This window comes from Sander lucioperca, chromosome 13 (genome assembly GCF_008315115.2).
Source record: "Sander lucioperca isolate FBNREF2018 chromosome 13, SLUC_FBN_1.2, whole genome shotgun sequence".
Taxonomy (NCBI): Eukaryota; Metazoa; Chordata; class Actinopteri; order Perciformes; family Percidae; genus Sander; species Sander lucioperca.
The window spans coordinates 18,748,401-18,770,385 of record NC_050185.1 but is presented as its reverse complement, the minus strand read 5'-3'; the positions used below and the strand labels follow the sequence as shown (position 1 = coordinate 18,770,385).

The 21,985-nt window shown below is 40.7% G+C and overlaps 1 protein-coding gene across 10 annotated transcripts in view; it reads right to left on the bottom strand.

Moving 5' to 3' along the window:
* Nucleotides 1-638: 638 nt before the first annotated feature.
* Nucleotides 639-21,985, bottom strand: part of LOC116037006 (actin-binding LIM protein 3-like) — a 48,498-nt gene continuing 27,151 nt past the window's right edge. The window contains exons 8-23 of one of the 10 annotated variants that reach the window (XM_031280733.2): nt 18,974-19,032; nt 18,199-18,279; nt 17,531-17,692; nt 17,374-17,403; nt 15,071-15,173; nt 14,666-14,773; nt 12,137-12,187; nt 9,870-9,986; nt 9,686-9,750; nt 9,162-9,303; nt 5,296-5,325; nt 3,422-3,480; nt 2,976-3,045; nt 2,793-2,800; nt 1,682-1,762; nt 639-1,500 (exon numbers count right to left, since the gene is read on the bottom strand). In XM_031280733.2, the coding sequence (XP_031136593.1) occupies nt 1,387-1,500; nt 1,682-1,762; nt 2,793-2,800; nt 2,976-3,045; nt 3,422-3,480; nt 5,296-5,325; nt 9,162-9,303; nt 9,686-9,750; nt 9,870-9,986; nt 12,137-12,187; nt 14,666-14,773; nt 15,071-15,173; nt 17,374-17,403; nt 17,531-17,692; nt 18,199-18,279; nt 18,974-19,032 (1,280 nt within the window). In that variant the 3' untranslated portion in view covers nt 639-1,386. The other 9 variants (XM_031280737.2, XM_031280731.2, XM_031280732.2 and 6 more) reach the window with 9 other exon arrangements.

The following is a 21,985-nucleotide window of genomic DNA, read 5'->3' as shown; positions in this document are numbered from 1 at the left end:
GCAACACATTCTGTTCCCATTAAATCCATTTCAGCTCAGTTTCTGACACACCTGTGGTTGTATCCCAAAAAACAAATCCTTTTCTAACACTTGATTAAACTTTGTCAGTACTTCTTTTTTCTTTGCATCTTTTTTTGTTTATCCCTTCACACATTCCTTCCCTTGTTACTTCTTCCGTGTCCCAATCCTTTCCTTCACCTTTTTCCTATTTCCTTTCTTCATTCGAGCATTGTTTTTCCCTTTATTCAGAGGGTCTGCATAATCATCCATGGAAATCCTCTATTTGTCATTTGCTGTAATTACAAACACACAAACATGATTCAGTCTGGCGTAATCCAACAGCTGAAATTCTGAGCCGCTTCATGAGTGCAGCTGGGAGTATGAATTGACAAAAACTTTGATTTCTTTAAATAAAATAAGAAAAAAACATCTTATTTAATAGTGTGCGTACAGTACTAAAACCTGATTTCTATGACACAGTTCCATTAAACCTTACGATCACATCATATTTCCAAAACCACTTCAGTCAACTGTACAGTCTGCTCATGTCATAGAGAAGAACTCTAAGCACTGATATGGCTTCAGAAAAACTGTACAATCATGTAGCTAACGTTGGTAGCAGGAAAAGAGTCAAAGGCGGTAACACCCCCGCCCCCGCTGTTGTAAAGTGTTCTGCATGTGGCGTCTGCGTGTGACGTGCAGGTTACCTTTCCCCTAAACATGGACACACATACATACATACATACGTACATACAGGTACGTCTCGCTTTATTAGATAGATAAAAACACCATGTGTATGTCACATTCAATAACCCTAATGTTAATGAGAATCACACTATTCTCGTCATCTTATGAGTCGCTGATGATGATGATAGCGTATGTGTGACTAAAACTGGATCCTTTTTGCCTCCAACAATATGCCGGTCCGTCTTCCAGGCAGCCTATTCTCTACCCAAACTCTCTCCCTAATTTTGGGCATAGATGCAAGTTTGGCGCAGTGTGGCAAACCCTAAGTATGGTAGGATGTCCTCATCAGCTTTATGTCTGTTGCAGCTCCAGTGGGGCTCATCTGCTGCCTCTCAAAGTCCTCATGATCTCCTTTCAGTTCTCCTTCCTCTGATTCCACTTTCTTTCCCCTTTTGGCCAGTTGGCTGACTTCATATGTATTGTTTAAGATGTCTAAGTACACACAGGATCAGGAGCCAAGAACAGTTCTGCTCTTGTTACCTCAAAAGAGGAGAGTCTTTTATTTCAGCCAGTTCCTCTTCCACTGTGAAACAGAGTCAATCTGGGGTCCGCAGGCCTCTCTGTAGGCTCCTTTTCAGAGCTTGTTGTTGTTGGCGGAGGACCTGCACTCGGTTAGACGGTTCTCCTGGATTCATTTTCTCAGAAGAGTCTGACCTGTTTCTTCAGTTCGTTCTTCTTCCACTGAGCAAGATGATCGAAGGCAGACATGGACATGCCAAAGACTCTGTAGAAGTCCTCTGGTGAGAGGTGACGCTGGGAGGAGAGAGGAGACGGAGACATTTAGAGACATCCCTGTCTGTTTCAGAATTTTAATCAATACAATTGTTTTTAGACATGGCTCTATTGATAGTAAAGCTGGTCTGTCTGTTTTCATTATACTTTGGTCTGTCTATATAAGAAGTATATTTTGTAAAAGAGTCCTGAAGCAGTTTACCTCCAGTCTGGCTCGATCCACATCACTAGGGAGACGCTGCTGCCCTCTGACTGACACTATTAGGGCTTCATATGGGTAGATCTAACACACACACACACACACACACACACACGCACACAACTTTTTTATATATTTTAGTCTATGTGTGTAATCTTACGTACATCTGTATAATTGTTGTCATTTCCTGTTGCACTGCAAGTGGCTGGTGGAGTGGAGAACAGTTCATTTCTTTATGTATGTAAGTACACAATGAACTATAAAAATAAATTAATCTAATCTAATCTAAAACATATGTTCAACTTCTTGCACCAAAATGCACCGTTGAAGGCCATGGCCATGTGAATACAATTTCAAAAACTTAGCATGTATTTTTTACTGTAACTACATAATATTAACTAAATTCAGATTCAAGGGAATTACATTAATGATGCCATTATGACCATTTGTTTGTTTAATGTTTTTTATACCACAATTCTAATTTCCATTCCTTAAAAAAATCATCATAAACCAGCTTGGTTTGACGGTTACAGCACCATGAAAACAGTCAGATTGATTTATTTTATTTATCTTTATCACCCTCTGGTGGCCAATGACAACATTGACAGCAGTGACAGAGACTAAAATTATTTAAAAAAATGATTAAGTCTCTTTGTTTTGTTAAGTGTAATGAATCATGCAGGTATACTTATTTCACTGAGGAAGAGATTTTTTTTCAGTTTCTAGGATTTCAAAAAAAGTGTGGATTTGATGAATTGCTCTCAACTCTTTCCAATCCCACAAAAAATATTAAGTTTGACAGTTCAACTCTGTTGACTTTTGACTGTTTTAATCTATTTTCTAGTTAATAAATCAGTTGTTGGACTTTGAAAGATTGACAGAATTTCCCCCAAGAAATGCCACAAAAAAGTCATAGCAAATTATTCCTTAAAGATCTACACTCTTTGTTTTGATTAAGAAGGAAGAATAGTGAAACATATTGGAGTACTGTAAATATTATAGTCAGTCAGCTTCACAAGTGAGTGTTACTAAGTGAGTAACTCTATATCCACTGATCCAGACCTTTCACTCTTGGTTCAGTAACAGTTTGCTAGTTTTGGCTAGAGCATCTTACCTTGTATTCTGAAAGAAAAGGAGAAGAGAAAATATAGTCTCAGTCAGTTAACTGTTGCATCTGTTGTCACCTCGATTCCATCATAATATACACTCTGAATCACGTGAATCCAGAGGGGAAATACATCTGGAGAAAACTAGAAGAACTGGGGATAAGCAGATTTAAACCGTACAATAGGCTTACCTCTGATCTGCCAATTAACTGCATTACTGCTGTCATACTGGTAATGATCTGCACCCGCACTCCCAGGCTGCCAGAACACGAGAGCAGTTTAGCAAACATGGAGCGAGAAGATGTATTCCGTCATTATAATGGAGGGAAAGGACCAAGTAAAGTATACAGAGATCATATAATATTGTATCTATAAAAAGTCCCATCAAATACACTACAAACAAATGACAAATACAATACAAATATAAAGATGTCAATTACTGTCTCAGTTGGCTTCACAGTTGAGTGAATGGCCATGCCTGTCTTATTCTTTCTCTCTATCACTCACACACACACACACACACACACACACACACACACACACACACACACACACACACACACACACACACACACACACACACACACACACACACACACACACACACACACAGTAAGCATGACATGACAAACATTACCCTGTTTAGTCCATTTCTGCCGTAGCCTGGCAACGAGGACGATTTGGCAATGTATGAGTCTGGAAGAACAAATATAAAAACATAACCATAAACAAACACAGGAATTATGCAAAATAATATTCATGAATAGGAGCACAGTACCTCTGTATTCTGACAGTTGCTAAAGGATTAGAAAAGGGTTTCTAACAACTTTGTCATACAGTTTCTGGGAATATCACTCTGGGGAAACGGTTTCTCCCATTTAGTCCAAGATTTCAAAAAATTACTGTAACTGCTTTTTAAACCTCGAGGCTACCACTGCCTCCCGAACACCCACCTGAGAGACTCCAAATAGGAAACGTGGCTCTGATCACACACAGATTGGTAAAAATCAGATTGATATTTCAGTCATTTAGATGTGCCATTTCAGCCTCTGGTTATTACATTTACACTGTAAATAAAAATAAAGAAAATCTGCAGTACATCTGCCTGCAGAACAGGCCAATATTTTGGAGGAACATGATATTATTGCTGCTTCCCCTTACCATTTAAAATTTGAAAATGAACACCCTACCACTACACCGATAACATTAATCTTTTATTTGTCACTTGTTTGTTGTCACTCCTCCAGCATGGTTGCATCTCTCTTGTAACCATTGGTAACCACCAGCATCCTAAGCATCCTTTGGCAGGCCTTTTTTGTGTTGTGCACTGCTGCAGCTGAAGCAGCAGAGGGTAGTGGAGTCACATTGATCCCCTCAAGTCCTACTTCTGTCTTTCTCACTTCTACCTTCCCCTGCCTCTTCTTCACTATCTTCGTTTCTCGACTTCATCATTCATATACTCACTCCAGTCTTTTGCTCGTCTCCTCCCCCCTCCTTCCTCCCTCTTTTCTGCTTTCATGCTCTGCCCTCCTTCTCTTCTCTTTCAGCCTTTCTCTCTCTCTTGTTTACTCCAGTGTTGAAGGGAATGAAACTACACAGCGATGTCAAAGAGCCAGGATGAAACACCATGATGCAGTAGAATGCTGGCCGATGTGTAAAGCTACTTTACAGCGTGTTTGAGACGCTGAACTCCAATGGGTTTGTCATTTACAACTCTCTCCTTCTCTCTCCCAACAAAGAAATGAGATACAGTTTCATAGATTAGTCATGGTGTGTCTCAGAAATATGCTTATTTCAAGTGTGCCCTAACGCCAAACAGTGTAACTAATAGCCTAAACATCTCAGTTATCAATGTCTTTATGGTAGAAGTGCTGGCCTATAATCTCTGCTGCTATCTGAATTATCACAGTTATTATAATCTAATGGCACAATCATGCTTTATATGACAGTCTGCATGCACAAGAATGCATCTTTATGATGTTAAAAAACATATTTAGAGACCAGGTTGGGAAGTTATTGGATTAAAATCCATGCAAGAGCTATACAAGAGATGGGGGAAGAGATCACAATACATACATTTTACAAAATGCAGCTGCATAACAGGTATTTAAAGGCCAAGTGTGGGCAATGTGATCCCATAAAACACATCCATCTTTACAATCAAAAGTGTAGTGTGTAACTGTGGTTTGTGAAACAGATGGCTGAGGGGTTCAGGGCAATGATCCTGGATCAGTGCTACTGCTAAAGAAACGCTGCTAAATGCAGGCCTAAGCTACAGTGCCATTCATCTTCCCACCTGTAGCCAAAAAGAAAAGCAGGGTGTGTGCGCATGTGTGCGCGCACCCGTGTGTGTGTGTGTGTGTGTGAGGCGATAACAATCTCCCACTGAAAGCTCTGCCCCTGTCACAGCAGAACGGACAGGGTGGAGGGGATCAGAGGGAAGACGGCCCGCTGTGTTGCCGTCCTCTTGAGATGACCTCAGAGATCAAAACGCACTGATGAACCACTCACCGCTGTCTGCACTGTAGACGGACCTGGGAGCTGAGGACAGAGAGATAGCGGGGGGGAGGGTAGAGGGAGACATAAAAGAGGAAAACCACACGGGACAATATATTAATTTCATCAGCGAATCCACCTTGGAAATATAAAATATCTTGCATCAGAAGTCCTGTCTTAAGCCCAATAACTCTAGTCCTAGAAAAAGAAAAATTTGCTTTTAGAATAGATAACCTTTCCTGTGAGCCAACTGAGCAATCTGATGAAAACTGAAAGCCCTAAAACTAAAACAATGCCTCTATTTTATATATATATATATATATATATATATATATATATATATATACATACATACACACAGCGGGGGAAATAAGTATTGAACGTGTCAACATTTTTCTCAGTAAAGATATTTCTGATGGGGCTATTGGCATGACATTTTCACCAGATGTCTGTAACAACCCAAGTTTTGTGTAATAAAGTGAAATGACAGGGAAAAAGTACTGAACACACTTGCTGAAATTTATTTAATACTTAGTAGAAAAGCCTTTGTTGGTAACGACAGCTTCAAGATGCCTCCTGTATGAGGAAACTAGTCGCACACATTGCTCAGCTGTGATTTTTTTTCCCATTCTTCCACACAAACTGTCTTCAAATCTTGAAGGTTCCGGGGGCATCTTATATGACCTCTGATCTTCAGTTCTTTCCAGAGGTTTTCAATTGGATTCAAGTCGGGTGATTGACTGGGCCATTCTAATTTTCTTTGTCTGAAACCAATTGAAAGTTTCCTTGGCTGTGTGTTTGGGATCATTGTCTTGTTGAAATGTACACCCTCGTTTCGTCTTCAGCATCCTGGTGGATGGCAGCAGATTCTTACCAAGAATGTCACGGTACATTTCTCCATTCATCCTTCCTTCAATTACATGAAGTCTGCCAGTGCCAGAAGCTGAAAAACAGCCCCACACCATGATGCTCCCACCTCCAAACTTCACTGTTGGTATGGTGTTTTTTAGGGTGATGTGCAGTGCTGTTTCTCCTCCAAACATGGTGTATGCTATGACAGCCAAAGAGTTCAATTTTGGTCTCATCTGACCAGATTATATTCTCCTAGTATGTCATTGGCTTATCCAGATGTGCAGCAAACTTTAAGCGTGCTTCCACATGCCTCTTCTTAAGCAGTGGTGTTTTGCGTGGTGTGCATGAATAATTTTTTTCTTTGAAACAACTGTACCTGCTTCTTCCAGGTCTTTCTGAAGATCTCTGTGAGTGGTAGGATTCATCCTCTGGGGACCATGAATGTTTGTACAAATGTTCATGGAAATCCATGTAATACAATAGCAATAATAAGTAATAACATTGAGATATTCCAGTCTTGGCCAAAGTTGAGCTGGACCATTCAGTCACGCTGTTGACATGCCATAAAAATGGACATAAATTTGTTAAGTTAAATTAACTCACCAAGAGTCAATTATTTAGTAGGAGTTCATGTCAGTTCTATCAAACTGTGGACATCCCATTTTGGAATGAATATTTTTCTAATCACAATAATAACAGCAGACACTATAAACCAACAGTGATTATGCAGAACCCATACCTGCAAACTCAGAAGGGCTGAGATAACAATAACTTATTTCACCAGTAAATTCCTGTTAAAGGTCCCATGGCATGAAAATTTCACTTTATGAGTTTTTTTAACATTAATGTGAGTTCCCCCAGCCTGCCTAAGGTCCCCCAGTGGCTAGAAATGGTGATAGATGTACACCAAGCCCTGGGTAGCTTGCCTTTGAGAAAATGAAAGCTCAGATGGGCCGATCTGGAATCTCCTCCTTGTGACCTCATAAGGAGCAAGGTTACCTCCCCTTTCTCTGATTTGCCCGCCCAGAGAATTTGGCCCACCCATGAGAGAGAGAGAGACATCATGGCTTGAAAGCAAGCGAAGCATGGCAGTTGGTCAAGGCCACCCCTCCTCAATAGCATTTAAAGCTACAGACACAGAAATGAAATGGCACATCCTAAGGAAAGCTCATTGTGGGACTGGCTCTAGTGGCTGTAATTCTACACCAAGGCTGAATTTTGGGAAAGAGACTTCAGATACAGTATTAGGGGACCACTAAGGTATATATAAAAGCATCCAAAAACAGCATGTCATAGGACCTTTAACGACAAAAAAAAACACTGGATGGGAAAAGGGTATTTTACAATTACTTTGAATGCAGCACGAGGCTGGCGAGACGAGGCTGAGTCTGTGTTTTTCAGACAACGGCAGCTACAGTCTGGTGTTAGAATCCTCTACAGTGAAATACAGACACATTTACACCGTTTAGCTGTCACCATTTTAACCTTGTTTACTCCAGCTGCTAGCTAACAGTAGGCTAACGTTACCTGCTGCTAGCTAACGGTAGGCTAACGTTACCTGCTGTCGAGTGTAGTGTTACCGTAACTAGTGTCCTGTGCGGCGATGTTTCAGTTCCCTCTAAAGTCCGTTTTTGGAGCATCAGAAGCGCAGGCATTTAAGTGGCACCTAAATAAGGCACCGAAATCCGCGTTGCTATTCGGTCCGATAGATAACGGTTGTTAAGGCACCGGTGCCGCATTAGCACCGGGTCTCGGACCCTCCCCAAATAAAAACTCTTCGGATCTACACGATTCACGTGGATGACATTTTCCCATTCAAAACGGCGATTTTCGCCGAAAAGCGACTAGTTTGCAGGTATGAGAACCAAACACCCACATTATCCACACCTCTCTCTGTCTGACCTCCCTATGCGCAAAGCTCATTTCCCTCTCTCTCCACCCCTCTCTGACCCTGATTTACCTCTTGGCTACATGTCGTACATCTTCTCTGAACAGCTCCAAATTGCTTTAGCTTCTCACTCCCTCTCTCTTTTAAAGTTAATTCACTCACTATCTCATTTGCTCTCTCTCTCTCTCTCTCTCTCTCTCTCTCTCCTGTTATAACACCCTCTCTTTTATTCCCATTTGACCTCCACCTAAACACTCTCTCTCTTTTTCTCTCTCAGAGTCTCTCCATCTTTGTCTTGCCCTTACTTGTGCTGAATGCAATCAGGAATGGGATCAATGTGAGAGTTAATACAGAGGTGGGAAACTCCTCCCACTGTGGCTTGCTCGGCATCACAACGAGACACACATTCCTTTTCTTCTAAATGTGACTATTTTCATTACCTGACCTCTAACACTCACCACCACAGCCCAATCATCACCATTACATTAACTTGAACCTAAACCACAGTCTCAACCCTGATATAACCTTAAAGGACCATGTCAGTGTTTACCGATCATTCTTTACGGTAATGACAACCGCTCTTAAAAGCAGAGCTGACCATGGTTCTTTAGATCAGATTTTAGCCATGCCAGCAGCTAGTCTGTCTGTCCATAACTTTGGTCCAAACTGAAATATCTCAACAACTAATTGTTCGATTGCTGTGAAAATCTGTAAAGAAATTCATGGTGGCCAGAGGATGAAGCCTGCCGAGTTTGGTGGTGATCTCCTGACTTTTCCTCTAACTCCTCCATAAGGTTTTGTGTGAAAGGTCTATCTGAAATTCTGTACACATGTGCCAGGATTAATTGTAATAACTTTGGTGATCCCTTTACTTTTCATCTAGTGCCATCAACAGGTAAACTTTCAACTTGGCAAATACTTTAGTTCATGGCCAAATACCTTCAAAACTAATGACATTTCCATCAGCCTCAGCTGTGCTTATTGTGTATTTAGTACTAATTACCAAATGACTAAGAAACTGTCACACAGTGATGTCAAGTATGCAACATGTAGTAAACTGAGTAAATCTACAAAAACCAACCCTTAGCGACAGAATGAAGAAGTGACAAAAACAGACACACACTCACGACCACAGACTTACAGCCATTGAGAGAGCTGTATTCCAGATTATTCAGCGCCTCCTTGCTGCTACTGCGGGAACTGCGTCTGCTCCCCCACTGGTCATTGTCGTAACAACCTGAACGCGCTTTCATCTCCTCCTTCAGGATCATCCTGCCAATTCCCTGTGGGGAGGGAAGGAGGGAGAAGGAAGGGAGAATAGAGGGGAGGAATAGAAGGATGGGTTAAATAAAGGGGCCAGAAAAGAAAATGGGAAAATGGACAGATACACAGAGCAATAACAGTAAGGTTGAGTGGGATGGATGCATGGGTTGATAGATGGTGATGGAATAAAGCAGGATGAGACAGGGAAAGGCGGTGGTTGTTGTTTGGATAGATAGAGGAATGAACGTAAAATGATAGAAGCAGAGAGGAGCATCATTTTGTATCATGTCCAGTGGGTGAGGTTGGTAAGAAACTTTGAATTAACCAGCAGCTCATTAAATATTGACACACACACATTTAAAATATAAAAGGGAGAAGCAGGAGAACATATTTCTTTCTTACCTTGTTTATATTCTGATTCCATCCATCCTCCTCTCCTCCGGTTGAAAACCTCCTGACCCTGGAGACTAGAGAGAGAGATGGAGGAAATAAAAGGCAATGAAAGAAAGATGGTAAGTAAAGAGTAAATACAGGTTTATAAGCATGTGTGTGAAGAAGTGTGTTTCAGAACGAGAGGGAGCAGTACCTTTTGGTGAGCCAGTATATGGGTAGTAGTTGGAGTCTGGGTGATAAAGGCTGTTGCCGTTGGCGGTGGAAAGGCGACTGGAATTGAGGAGGTTTTCATTGGTCTTACTCTTACTGGCTGCTGGAGAGGCAGATATGGCTGAAGGAGAGACAATCAGAGAAAGAGAGAGAGAGAAATTGCAGAATTCCTCAACACAATTTGTCATAACCCCCCCCCCCCCCAAAAAAAAAATTCTAGGCTGATTTACATGCTTAAAATAATAATAAAATGCAACCATGGGGCAAGAATGTTCTGCTTTAACGAAAATTAATTAATTTGTTTGTTGTAGGTCTCTAATATGTTTCACTGAGGTTTTGTGTCTTTTTGTGTGTGCGTGCAGGAGAAACAAGATGGACAAAGTAGTGCATTTACTTACAGAGAGGGGAGGGAACAGCAGGGGGGAAAGACGGGAGGAGGAGAAGGCATCAAAAGCAAGGGTACAGAGAACAGAAAGGAGGTCAGAGAAAATGTGATGGGATCTGATGCACAACTTCCAGTAAGCAAGCAAAGGTGTCAAGGGTGAGGATGAAAGGATGAAATATATTGAAGGAAATAGTTGAAGGGGGTTTGTGGCTTTTGTTAGACAGTGAAAAGAGCGAGCGAGTGACATATAACAAAGGTCATATTTCGACTGATGCTGTGGTTGCATTAATGTAACTGTAATGTAGTATATGGGCAGTCCAAACTTACACTGGACACACATGGAGCAATCTGTCCCCATATTTGTGATGTTTCAGGGGGGATTATTAGGTCATTTGAAAAAAAGAAATTAAAGTATTTGTTAAACAGAGACAAATGCATTCATCATTGTTTCATGTTCAACATGCAGGACAGATGCCATGCAACATTTTTGATTTAAAACAGATATTAAAGAAGCATTAAGAAAAACATAAAACCATTCTCTCAAACTCTCGCTATCTTCCTCAGTTGTCCCATCTGATAATATAACCAAACACCACCTTGGGTAGCTCTAAAAAGGTTTATTTTTGAGCTGCAGCCAGGTTTGACTATGACATACATTACGGTACTAAATACACAGCACATATAACTGATTATGGTACTTTGCCTTAATATGAAAACTGGCCTATAAATGATTCGTGCTGTAAATTAAAATTCATCCGAGGAGCCCAGATCACAGATTGCTTGCTCAGACTAAAGAGAGATAGGTTTGTCAGCATTTTGTAGCTCAGCGTAACTCATCCAGAGGTGTTTCTGAGGAAGTCTGTCGGACCTGCCATCTGAGCACTGATGGATCACCTAAACACTTAAGAGTATTTGGCGCTGCTTCTCTCAGTTTTACTTCACTTCTTGAATCCCCGATTGAATATGTGATCTCGCCTCTGATGTGGCTACAACTATCCAACATCACAGCTGTAGTTTAGTTTTAGCCAAGTCAGCTGTTACTTACAGTAACATTGTTATTCCCCAGGGGATTCACTTATTTAGGACCCAACAGATAATAAGGGATGTAATGTGTAGAGAATATCACAATCCAACTGTTTCTTGCCCCTACTGACACCTCAACTCATCCAACATTGATTCCTGATCTGATGCAGTACTGTTGTTTTTCCAAATTACAAACATCTCTCTGCTTATAATTTATTTTTATATAAAGGTAACATAAGGCCAGGGATTCCTATGGTGCTAAACACGGAGCAGGCAGCCCACTGTGACTGTAATGTAGCTGACATAGTAGACAATATTTTATTTAAAGATATTTAATCTACTACGGTATAAAAGCAGCAAATCCTCATTTGAGAAGATGGAACCTGTGAATGTCTGGCCCTTTTTCAAGTCCTCTAAATTCAAACCAAAATAGTTGTTGAACAACTCATTGGTTAATTGAATAATCGTTAAAGCACTAGAATAGAGTTTCAGACTTTAAAGGGCACAGGCATAATCTGCTGGTTGGTTACCAGACAAACAAAGAGCAAAATTTGAGATAATATTTGAAACACAGGATAACCTGATCCTCCATTCAGATTATCCTGCATCATCTGAGGAAATGCTTTCACTTCCTCTAACTACTTTCCTTTGAGAGAAGTTGTAGATGACTGAATGTCACCAGAAGCACCCGGTGTAGTTATGACAGATATTTTCTATGATTCATTAAATCAGACAAACAGAAGCATCTTTCATACTGAGAAAGCATTGACAACCAACCGGCTGACAGGTAGATAGCCTGACAAAAGCTATAAAAAGCACAACATTGTGAGGAATCGACTAACCTTGTCTTTTATAGATGGGGGGTTTCCTGTAGATGTTGGTTTCCTCAGAAGCTAAGAGCAGAAACAACAACACAATGAATGTGGAAAGCAAGAAGGAGAGGACGAGAGGAGAGGAGAGAAGAGGAGAGGAGAGGAGAGGAGAGGAGAGGCGAGGCGAGGCGAGGAGAGGAGAGGAGAGGAGAGGAGAGGAGAGGAATCTGGATTGCCTTACTCATCCCATCCCACCAAATTAGTTGTATACATTAACAGTCTCCAAAACCATAAAGCTGACAGCATGGTTAATAAACTGCTATGGCGAAGACAGTGCCATGCATCCAGACAACCTGAGTGACGTGCAGAGAGGCTGATTAATACAGATTCACAGGCTTATTACCGGAAAGAGCAGCAGATGGCACAGGAATAAAGAAGAGGGAGGAGAGCACTTAAAGGGTGGAGAGAGGGCTGGATGAAGATGCAAAGGCTAAGATAAAGGGGAGAAGAGAGAAACTAAGAAATGAGAGGAGAAAGTGGCACCTTGTAGCTCTCATTTGATAGTTTTCTGTAATCATTCAGCTTTGAGTGCTTGAAAAGCACTATAACATAGTATAGTTTGAGCTACGACAAAACTAAAGCAAAAAAAAAAAAACATAAAAAAATACTTTCAAATTGTGCACAGTGCGTGTCACTAAACCTGGCAAAGTTAGAGGTTCGACTCCCAATGGGCCATCCAAGCTAAATTTGTATGCACTTGTGATACCATGAGGCACTTTGGATAAAAGCATCTACCAAATACATTTTGCTCCGTGTTGAAAAGCATGAAGGGAGTGCTGTCGCAGGGGTTGGCAAGGAATAACAGCCTCGGAAAAACTGGAGAGAGGGAACATGTAGTGAGAAATGCACTGAAGGCAGGAGGAGGGAATGATGGAGGGAAACCAAATGCACAGCTTGCAGTGAAAAGTAAAGGCCTTTTAAAATGAAGGGAACAAAGACAGAGTGAGCATTCAGGGGGGAGAGAGGAAATAACTTGAGGCAATAACGTGATACAATGGAGGGTTGATGGAGTGTTTAAATAAAATGGACTGGTATAAATTATTAGATTAAAGAGCTCATATGTTATACAAGAGCTCCAGATCAGTAAGATAAATCAGACATAGACTACCAACTGGAGTACAATGAAATAAGGATAACTACTGTGCATTTTTATGGATAGATGACTAATTTACCTCTCTGCTTAGATGGTGTGGAAAACTTTTAGGCACCATGATCATTTTCATTATCGATGAATCTTTATAAAATATATATCAAAAATCCCAGCCACAATTTCCCACAGCCCAAAGTGATGTCTTCAATTTATTTTTCTTTGTTCATTCAAAACCCAAAGATGTTTCCAATAATATAAAATGGAGAAAAGCAGCAAATCCCCACATTTGGCGTTTCTGCTTGAAAAATGATAATGTATCAATTATCCCAATCATTGTTCATACATTTTCTGTCAACAACTAATTTTAGCACTTAGAATGCTAATAAAAATGTCAAATGACCACAGTCAGGTTAAAGGCTCACTGGGAATGAGGTTGTGTGTCTGTTATGAGAGCATCTTGTGTAGATCTAGATGTGGGTCAGGGCCTTGACTAGGATTTAAATTAGGGCTGTCAAACGATTACATTGTCTTAATCACAATTAATCGTTGAATTTCTATAGTTAATCGCGTGTTTTATCACATGATTAAAATTCTTGTTTATTGCTAAGGCCATATCGTCAAAATTAAATGTTTAATAATAATGTAATCACTATAACAATAACTTATTTCACTAGTAAATAGCTGTTGAATGACAAAAACAACCACCAGATGGGAAAAGGGCATTTAACAACAACTTTGAATGCACCACGAAGCTGTAAATTACCAGTTTCATTGAACGCACCATCTGTGTTTTTCCGACAACAGCAGCTGCAGATTGTTACATCCCGATGTCGGAATCCTCTACAGTGAAATACAGACAAACTTTACAACGTTTAGCGTTAGCTGTCAGCATTGTAACCGTGTTTAATCCAGCTACTAGCTAGCGGTAGGCTAATGTTAGCTGCTGTCGAGTATAGTGTTAACTAGCGTCACATGCAGCAATGTTTCTGTTTCCTGTAACGTCTGTTTCAGAGCATCAGAGAGAAGTGCAGGCATATCAGTGGCAGCAGAATGAGGCACCGAAATCCGCGTTGCTATTCCTGCAGCAGCAGGATGTGTTACGAGGAAGTACGGCAAAATAGTAGCCTGTTAGGCACGACGCAAAGCCGAGTGAAGTGAAAATAAATTAATAAATGGCAGCATGCGATTAATACGATTAAAAAAAATTTACGCATTATGCTCGGCCCTTAATCGCATCACGATTAATGCGTTAATGCTGACAGCCCTAATTTAAATACATTTGATGATTATTGGTTCCATAGAGTCTGGACTTTAAGAATGAGTACATATTTGGGGGGTAGGTTATGATCTGACGTGGGTAAATTCGGGTTAGTAAACAGGTCAGGTCAGTGTTTCGGATGTCGGCCTACCTGGCACATGGAAATGCTTTGGGGCTTGGAAGATGGTGGTGGTGGTGGGTGTGGCACACCTGGGCTCTGGCTGACTGTAATAGGGTGAACTCCTGCCACTCTCACTGCCTGCAGCCAGCACAGCCAATCACAGTTAGAGAAACCAAAGCATGAGCAACAGAATGGCCCACGTCCCCAAACAGACAGACAGGCAGACTGATAACCTGTTGAATTACATGTGTGTGAGCATGTATATGTGTGTGTGTCAGGAGTGGTGCTGGGAATCTCAGGGCTCTGAACGGGACATGACAACCTTATTGCACCCACCTAAAGAGCTGGTATAGCTCTTCAGTTAGGGACTTTATATTTTTTGTGTGCATATGTGTGTGTGTGGTACATGTGTCTCTGCTTGAGTGGGCACATTACCAGGGAGATAATAATGCAGTGGGGAGCCTCCGTGTGCAGGAGAGTCAGTGAAGGCAGAGCTGGAGGAACGCCTCGTTCTTAGTTCCACGCTGTCCAAGAGATCCTGGAGGGAGAGAGAGAGAGAGAGGGAGAGAGGCTGTCTTAGAGTTATGGGCTTTCATTTACTAAATGCTGTAACTTTGACTACACAAGGCTCCTTTTAAAACACAAATTTACGTTGAGAGCAGTTTAATATTCCATACTATGCGTGTGCTCCTAGAAGTTCCCTCAGCACATGCACGTTTATACACATACATATACTGCATGTTCTCTGGATATTAAGTCAGTGATGTGTGAATGTTTAAACCAGTTATGAGAAAAGATGGCAGACAGCAAACTGTTTCTTTTGGGTGTCATTGCCCTTTAACTGCAAATAACCTATACTTTAAAGCAGGGGTCTTCAACGTTCTTTAAGCCAAGGACCCCTTAATTGAAGGAGAGACAGAGCAGGGACCCCCTACTACATATATTGTATTAAATGAAGTTACATATTAAACTGGGCCTACAATAACGTGTAGGGCGGCCTAAAGCCTTTATACATGTATACCCCTTTTTTGCATAGAATACTAAGCTATTAAAAAAATAATTGTTGGCATGATTTTATAAATCATGTTTTAATGTTAAACATACATGTGGCACAGTGAATCCTCAGGATGAACCGTATCTGTTGATCTTAGTGACTACCTTACCTATAGGCCACTTAGCCTATCATCAGTGAGGATTTTTCACAAATAGGTTAATTTATATTTGCTAATATATTTTACATTTAAAAAAAATGTAAAACTTAAATAAAATTAACTAATTAATTTGGTGGCCCCCTGCAGTAACCCCTAGGGGTCCCGGACTCCCTGTTGAAGATCTCTGCTTTAAAGGCATACTATGTAACTTTTCCCTCTTTGGTCCCCCTGCAGGTTGTCTCATTGGAACTACAGCTCACGTGGCTGTAGTTCCAATGAGACTACCTGTAGGGGGACCGAAGAGGGAAAAGTTACATAGTATGCCTTTAAAGGAATAGTTTTGACATTTGAGAAATATGCTCATTCACTTGTTTGCCAACAGTTAGATGAGAAGATCAATAGTACTCTCATATAAGTACGCTAAATATGAAGCTGGAGCCGGCAGTTGGTGAGCTTAGCTTAGCATAAAGACTGGAAACAGAGGGAAACAGATACCCTTGCTCTGTCCTAGTAAATAATTCCACCTATCAGCATGTTATGACACTATATCTCATTTGTTTAATCTGCACAAAAATGGAAATAAAAAATGACAAGTTATGGTTTCATGAGGAGTTTATTCGTTTTAATGACCATCAGTTTTTAGATTTTTTCCTACCTTCCAGGCAGCCATTATTAGCAATTAATTTCTATGAAAATCAGCTTGCAGTGATTTGAAACCTGCTGCAGATTAGGGATGCATAGTTCCAACTTCATCTCTCCTGACACCAATACCTCAACTCAGATTACCGAGTACACCAGTGCTTTCTCTTTCCAAAATTTTAAATCTGCATACTTCACTGTGCAGAACTCACTGCAATCAATTTGTAGGCAGGGTTCAACACTAACGGTTACCCGATGGCCCAGGGCAAGTAAAATGCCACATCAGGCAAGTAAATATAACAACCCACTTGCCCGTTTCAATCATTTTTTTCCGATCATCATTGTATTATAAATAATGTTATCGTTCTCTTGCCCCCCCCTCCCCTTGCCCACATCGTAGAATGCTTGTTAAATGATTTGATTTGAATGTGCCATTGGCCAATCAAGAATTGAGTTGGCACTAGTGATGTGTGACTGGCGGCTGTCTTGTTAGAAGAAGAAGAAGATGATGGCTGCGTACAAGCTAAAGCAAAATATATAAGAGTGTTTCAAGCGTCCTGAAAGAAGGAGTCTTCTTGGGTGGTAGTAGAGGATGTCGATGAAACAACTACAATGTTTTGTGACCATCGAGTCCAAGGCAGATAAAAGTGGATCATTTTTCAAAGGAACGTCTTCATTCAGAAAACAAATGCTGGATTGCCATGATAAAAGCAAGCAGCATCTGACTTTTTTTGTATAGGGGCCAGTAAAAATTGACTTTGGGCAAGTATAATTTTTTTGAACGTTGAACCCTGGTAGGTAAGTTAACATGAGGCCAGGGGTTGCTATGGCGCTAAAAAGTGATTTGGTGGCCTGCTGTGACTCAATACACGCATTTATGACAGTTTCCAAACACAGCTACTACTTAAAATAAACCTCCAGAGTAAAATTGTTGGGTGGAATACTTACATGAGAGTATTGTGATAAGGAGACCAAGGACTGGATGAGAAGGAGAAAAAAAATATTACTATAAGTTATGGCAACAAAAATGACAATGGTCAATTACCATTAATCAAACTTGTGTGTGTGTGTGTGTGTGTGTGTGTGTGTGTGTGTGTGTGTGTACCTGTCTGCAGCTGTATCGCTCCAAAGTGTCATCTGAGAGGTCTGTGTGGGCATGGTCGGCCTGATAAGGGATGATGTCAGGCCTCTGGATGTCATATATGGCTTTGACCCTGGGCAGAGCCGCCAGCTGCTTATAGCCCAAAAGATCGCTGTCAGCTTTAGACTGGAGACAGAGAAAGAGAGATAGAGAAAGACAGAGAGGAAATGGAAACAGAGTCACAAATAGAACTTTTGATGTAAAAAGAAATTCGGAAATAAAAAGATAGAAGAAAAATACATACACAAACACACATACATGGAGGAAGCAAAACTGACAAAGTTAAACAGAGGTGTGATCATAAACATCAACTTCATACTTCATCATAACTTCATACAAAATGAAAAAAGATTCTAAAATTGACTGTAGACCCATAACTAAGGCTTTAAGGTGCTGCAGACATCCCAATATTTATGGACATAGTGAAGCAGGGGGACAGACGGGTGGCGAGACAGACAAACACACGGACCAGAAAGTCTGCTTGCAGACAGATAGGGTGGACAGAAAGAGCTTTAAGGGACTCTTTGTGCATCTGTCGCTGTCAGTTATATTTTGATTGAAGGCTGTGACAGTGACAGATGAGGGCGTAACCATAGCATTGTTGGCGTAACCATGGCGACAGCTGTACTCACACAGATGAGCCGGTGAGGGGAGCCGAGGAGAGGAGAGGAGCCTGGAGGAGAAATGGATGCCGTCTCAGAGGTGCGTCTCAGCTGGTAGGACAGATTTAAGAGAGTCAGAGTAGGCCTGAGGTCAAAGTAAAGTAGAAGTTCAAGTACAACAGCCAGTTTTACTACTTTTACTATGTAATTACATTCTAAAGATATGCGTTACGCTTTGGGTGACAGGTGGCTGCCGTCACAGGAGGCGAGCATAGACTGTAGGCTTCATTCAGCCCGCCTCAGCTCCATCCACCTCTTTGCTCATTTTTCAAATAACTGATGTCAAGCACCGCCAAGATGGCGACGGCCGGGGGCCACTAGGAGCAGCCCATTTTAAGCTTCATGTTGGCTCTGCAGGTGACGTCACGGAGACTACGCCCATATTTTATACAGTCTATGATATGTACAAAGAACGTGGGACGGAGATGAGGAGGACAATGGAAACAACTTCCTGTGAATAACCCATATTGGGTTATTTGCATTTTCATGGTAATGTAACTTTGGCAGGAAGTGGCCAAAGTGCTTTTTTTTTTGGATAAGGATAAGACTTTGTTATTGTAAAAAAAAATATTTAATTCAATAATTATATTTATCTGGAGGACAGCCTTGATTTAGTTAGTTTCTTATAAAATAATGTAACTTGTAAAACAAGAATGAGAAATTTCAGACAAAGAAACACAGAGAGGACAGTAACAGAAATAGAGAGAAATGCCAGTGGGTTGTGGGTATTTTGAGTATCGCTCACCCTCAGTTTTCTCGCCAGCCGAGCTGCTTCTTTACACATGGGATGCCAAACCTCTGAACCTGCACACAAGCACACACAATTTTAGCTTAGTTTATTTTGTTTACTGTGTGTGGGCAGCAGCCATACAGTTTTATGGGATCCTATGAAGAGTATCAGCCTTTCTCAAGTGAATCAACATCAATTAACACACACACACACACACACACACACACACACACACACACACACACACACACACACACACACACACGAGACAGTGCATTAAGCTGTGGAGGCAATTTGTCTGGTCTGAGGACAGAGGATAGAAGTCTTCTTGTCTCCCCACACAAATAAATATAAAAGAAAACAGAGAGAGAGAGAGAGAAAGAGGAGAGAGAGAGAGAGAGAGAGAGAGAGAGACTTTTCATCTAGCGCCGTCAACAGGTCCACACTGTTAATGACTAAACCTGTAAAACTAATGCCATTCCTACCACCCTTAGCTGTACTTTGTGTTTAATGCGAATTAGTAAATGTTAGCTCAGAAAGTTAGCATTGTCATTGTGAGCACTTTATAGACAATATATAGTTAAATTTAACTAAATGAATCAAATGAGAATAGTAGCCAAATCATCGTGCAAAAGAGACAGAGAGCAAGACAGGAAGAGAAGTATATAAGTTATACTGTGCAATATTACATGTTGAAATGCTTTCACTTACTGTCTTTTCATTTCTTTTGTAATTTAGAAATGCACATTTATTGCATATCCTGTCCACAAACATATGCTAAACAGAACCGCTGCCAACATTGTGCTTTAACAGTATTTTTTTTTGATTGAACTAAATTAAACTGAATTACACAATAACAAGAGGTGGGCTGAGATAAGAAAGAGAAAAGAAACAGAGGAAACTACTAAAGAGTAAAAGATGAAAGAGGGAATGAATAGAGGCTATAAGATTTATTTATAACTTTATTTATAACAACAAACCACTTATGTCAGGATGTTAGAATCATGTGTAGCTGATAGTAATAATGACAGTAATATATCCACTCTAAGCACACACACACACACACACACACACACACACACACACACATTTTCTCGGGCGTTGCAAAGAACAATGCAGGAACCGAATGGACTCAGTTAGTTGATCATGACTCTAATACACAACTACTATTAACACCATAAATCTGAACAAACACACACACACACACACACACACACACACACACACACACACACACACACACACATTCAACAACCACACACACTCTCACACGGTCTCTCACACACACTCACACACAAAATCAATACTGCAGACAGAAACCATGCGTGTTGATTCAGTGCACCCCCGTTCTACCCACGCTCCTCAACTCTGCTGCTGAACAGATGTATGGCCTTGGACTCTACATCCTTTATCTTCTGGATGAGGAGAATCCAAATGGTGCAGAGGAAAGGTATTCAATCCAAAACAACAGCACCGCACATCACTTCTGAGAAAATTAGCTGCCTGAAATTTAACTCCCAATTTGTTCTCTGTCTTTTCATTTAGAAATAAAGCCTCAGCTATGTTCAGAGACTTTTATTTTATATTTTATTAACTTAATGCAAAATGAGGTTAATCGGTGGACAAAACCGGCCTCTTTATCTTGACTGGTGATATTCAAAAGAGGGGATGAAGGTAGTCTGTGTAATCTAGGGTAGCAATATTGACATTTGTGCTTATGTCATTTGAAATTCTAATGCTACAAAGCAGCACATATTTAAATGGACTCAGGAGTTTTGCTTTTTGCTGAATCATGCTGCCATGCGAAACAGCATACACATCAGACTAATGTTACCAGTCAGATATGTACTATGATTTCTTCCATTCCTTTAACCCCCTGATGTCTGATGTCTGTTGTATTTAAAATGAGACTTTATTGAGAGTGTACGGTAATAGGTAAAGGTGCATGGATGCACTTAAAGGGTTAGTTCGGCTTTTTTGAAGTGGTCAGTTTATTACCTATAGATGACAGTTGGCACGCTGCAATCACTTTCTACTTGACTCGGCCTGAAACCATTAGTTGATTAATCTTTTATAGGCCTTTCAGACCAAACGTGGTTTGCGCTGTCCATTGCGCTACAATGCGCTGCCCACAAAGTTTGACCACGAAAACGAAAGTTCGAGCACGAGCTCACCCGCAGCACACTGCTGCGCCCGCGCTTTGCTCAACACAGTGAAACACCATCGTAAAGCGGCGCAAGCAATTGTACTTGCTCATCATATTTATTTCTTCTTCTATTCCTTATGTGAGATTCCTTCTATAGGCCCCTAGGGGTTTTATTTATCTCACCTGCACAATCTTTATTTTATATTACTTATTTTCTTGTGTTAATGTCTTGATTTTATTGTGCAAAAAAAACAAATACAAAATACAAAAAAGCCATTGGAAACAATAGGCTGCGCACAGTTGAGTTGTTACCATTATTTGAACTGAGTAAACTGGAGATTAAGTAACACTACACTAATGTCTTTAGATATTTGAACAATGAATGAATAATGAGAACATATTTGAGGGAACAATAAACACACTATTCCCATCCATCTGTCCATTTTAGGGGATTAAACATTCACGATTAGTTCATAAAGTAGTTCTACACCCCCGTGACCCCCGCCCACCCCACACACACACACACACACACACACACACACACACACACACACACACAAATACACACCGCTTTTCATTCCAGACATGCATCGTGAGATTGACTGCATGTGTGTGCACGTGTTTTGTGTGTGTGTGTGTCGTAATTGAGTGTGTCTCACGAGGGTGATTGCTCAGCCCTCCTACATGTCTAAAGTCATCAAAAGGAGTGACTGTAACCTTGGGGCAGCTCACCAGAGCTCAGCACACACACAGACACACACCTGCATTCATATGCAGACGCACACATGTGCAAACATGAAGCAGATACACAGGTATACACGGAAAATTACTCTTATATATTTATAGGCATACAATAAAACACACACACACACACACACACA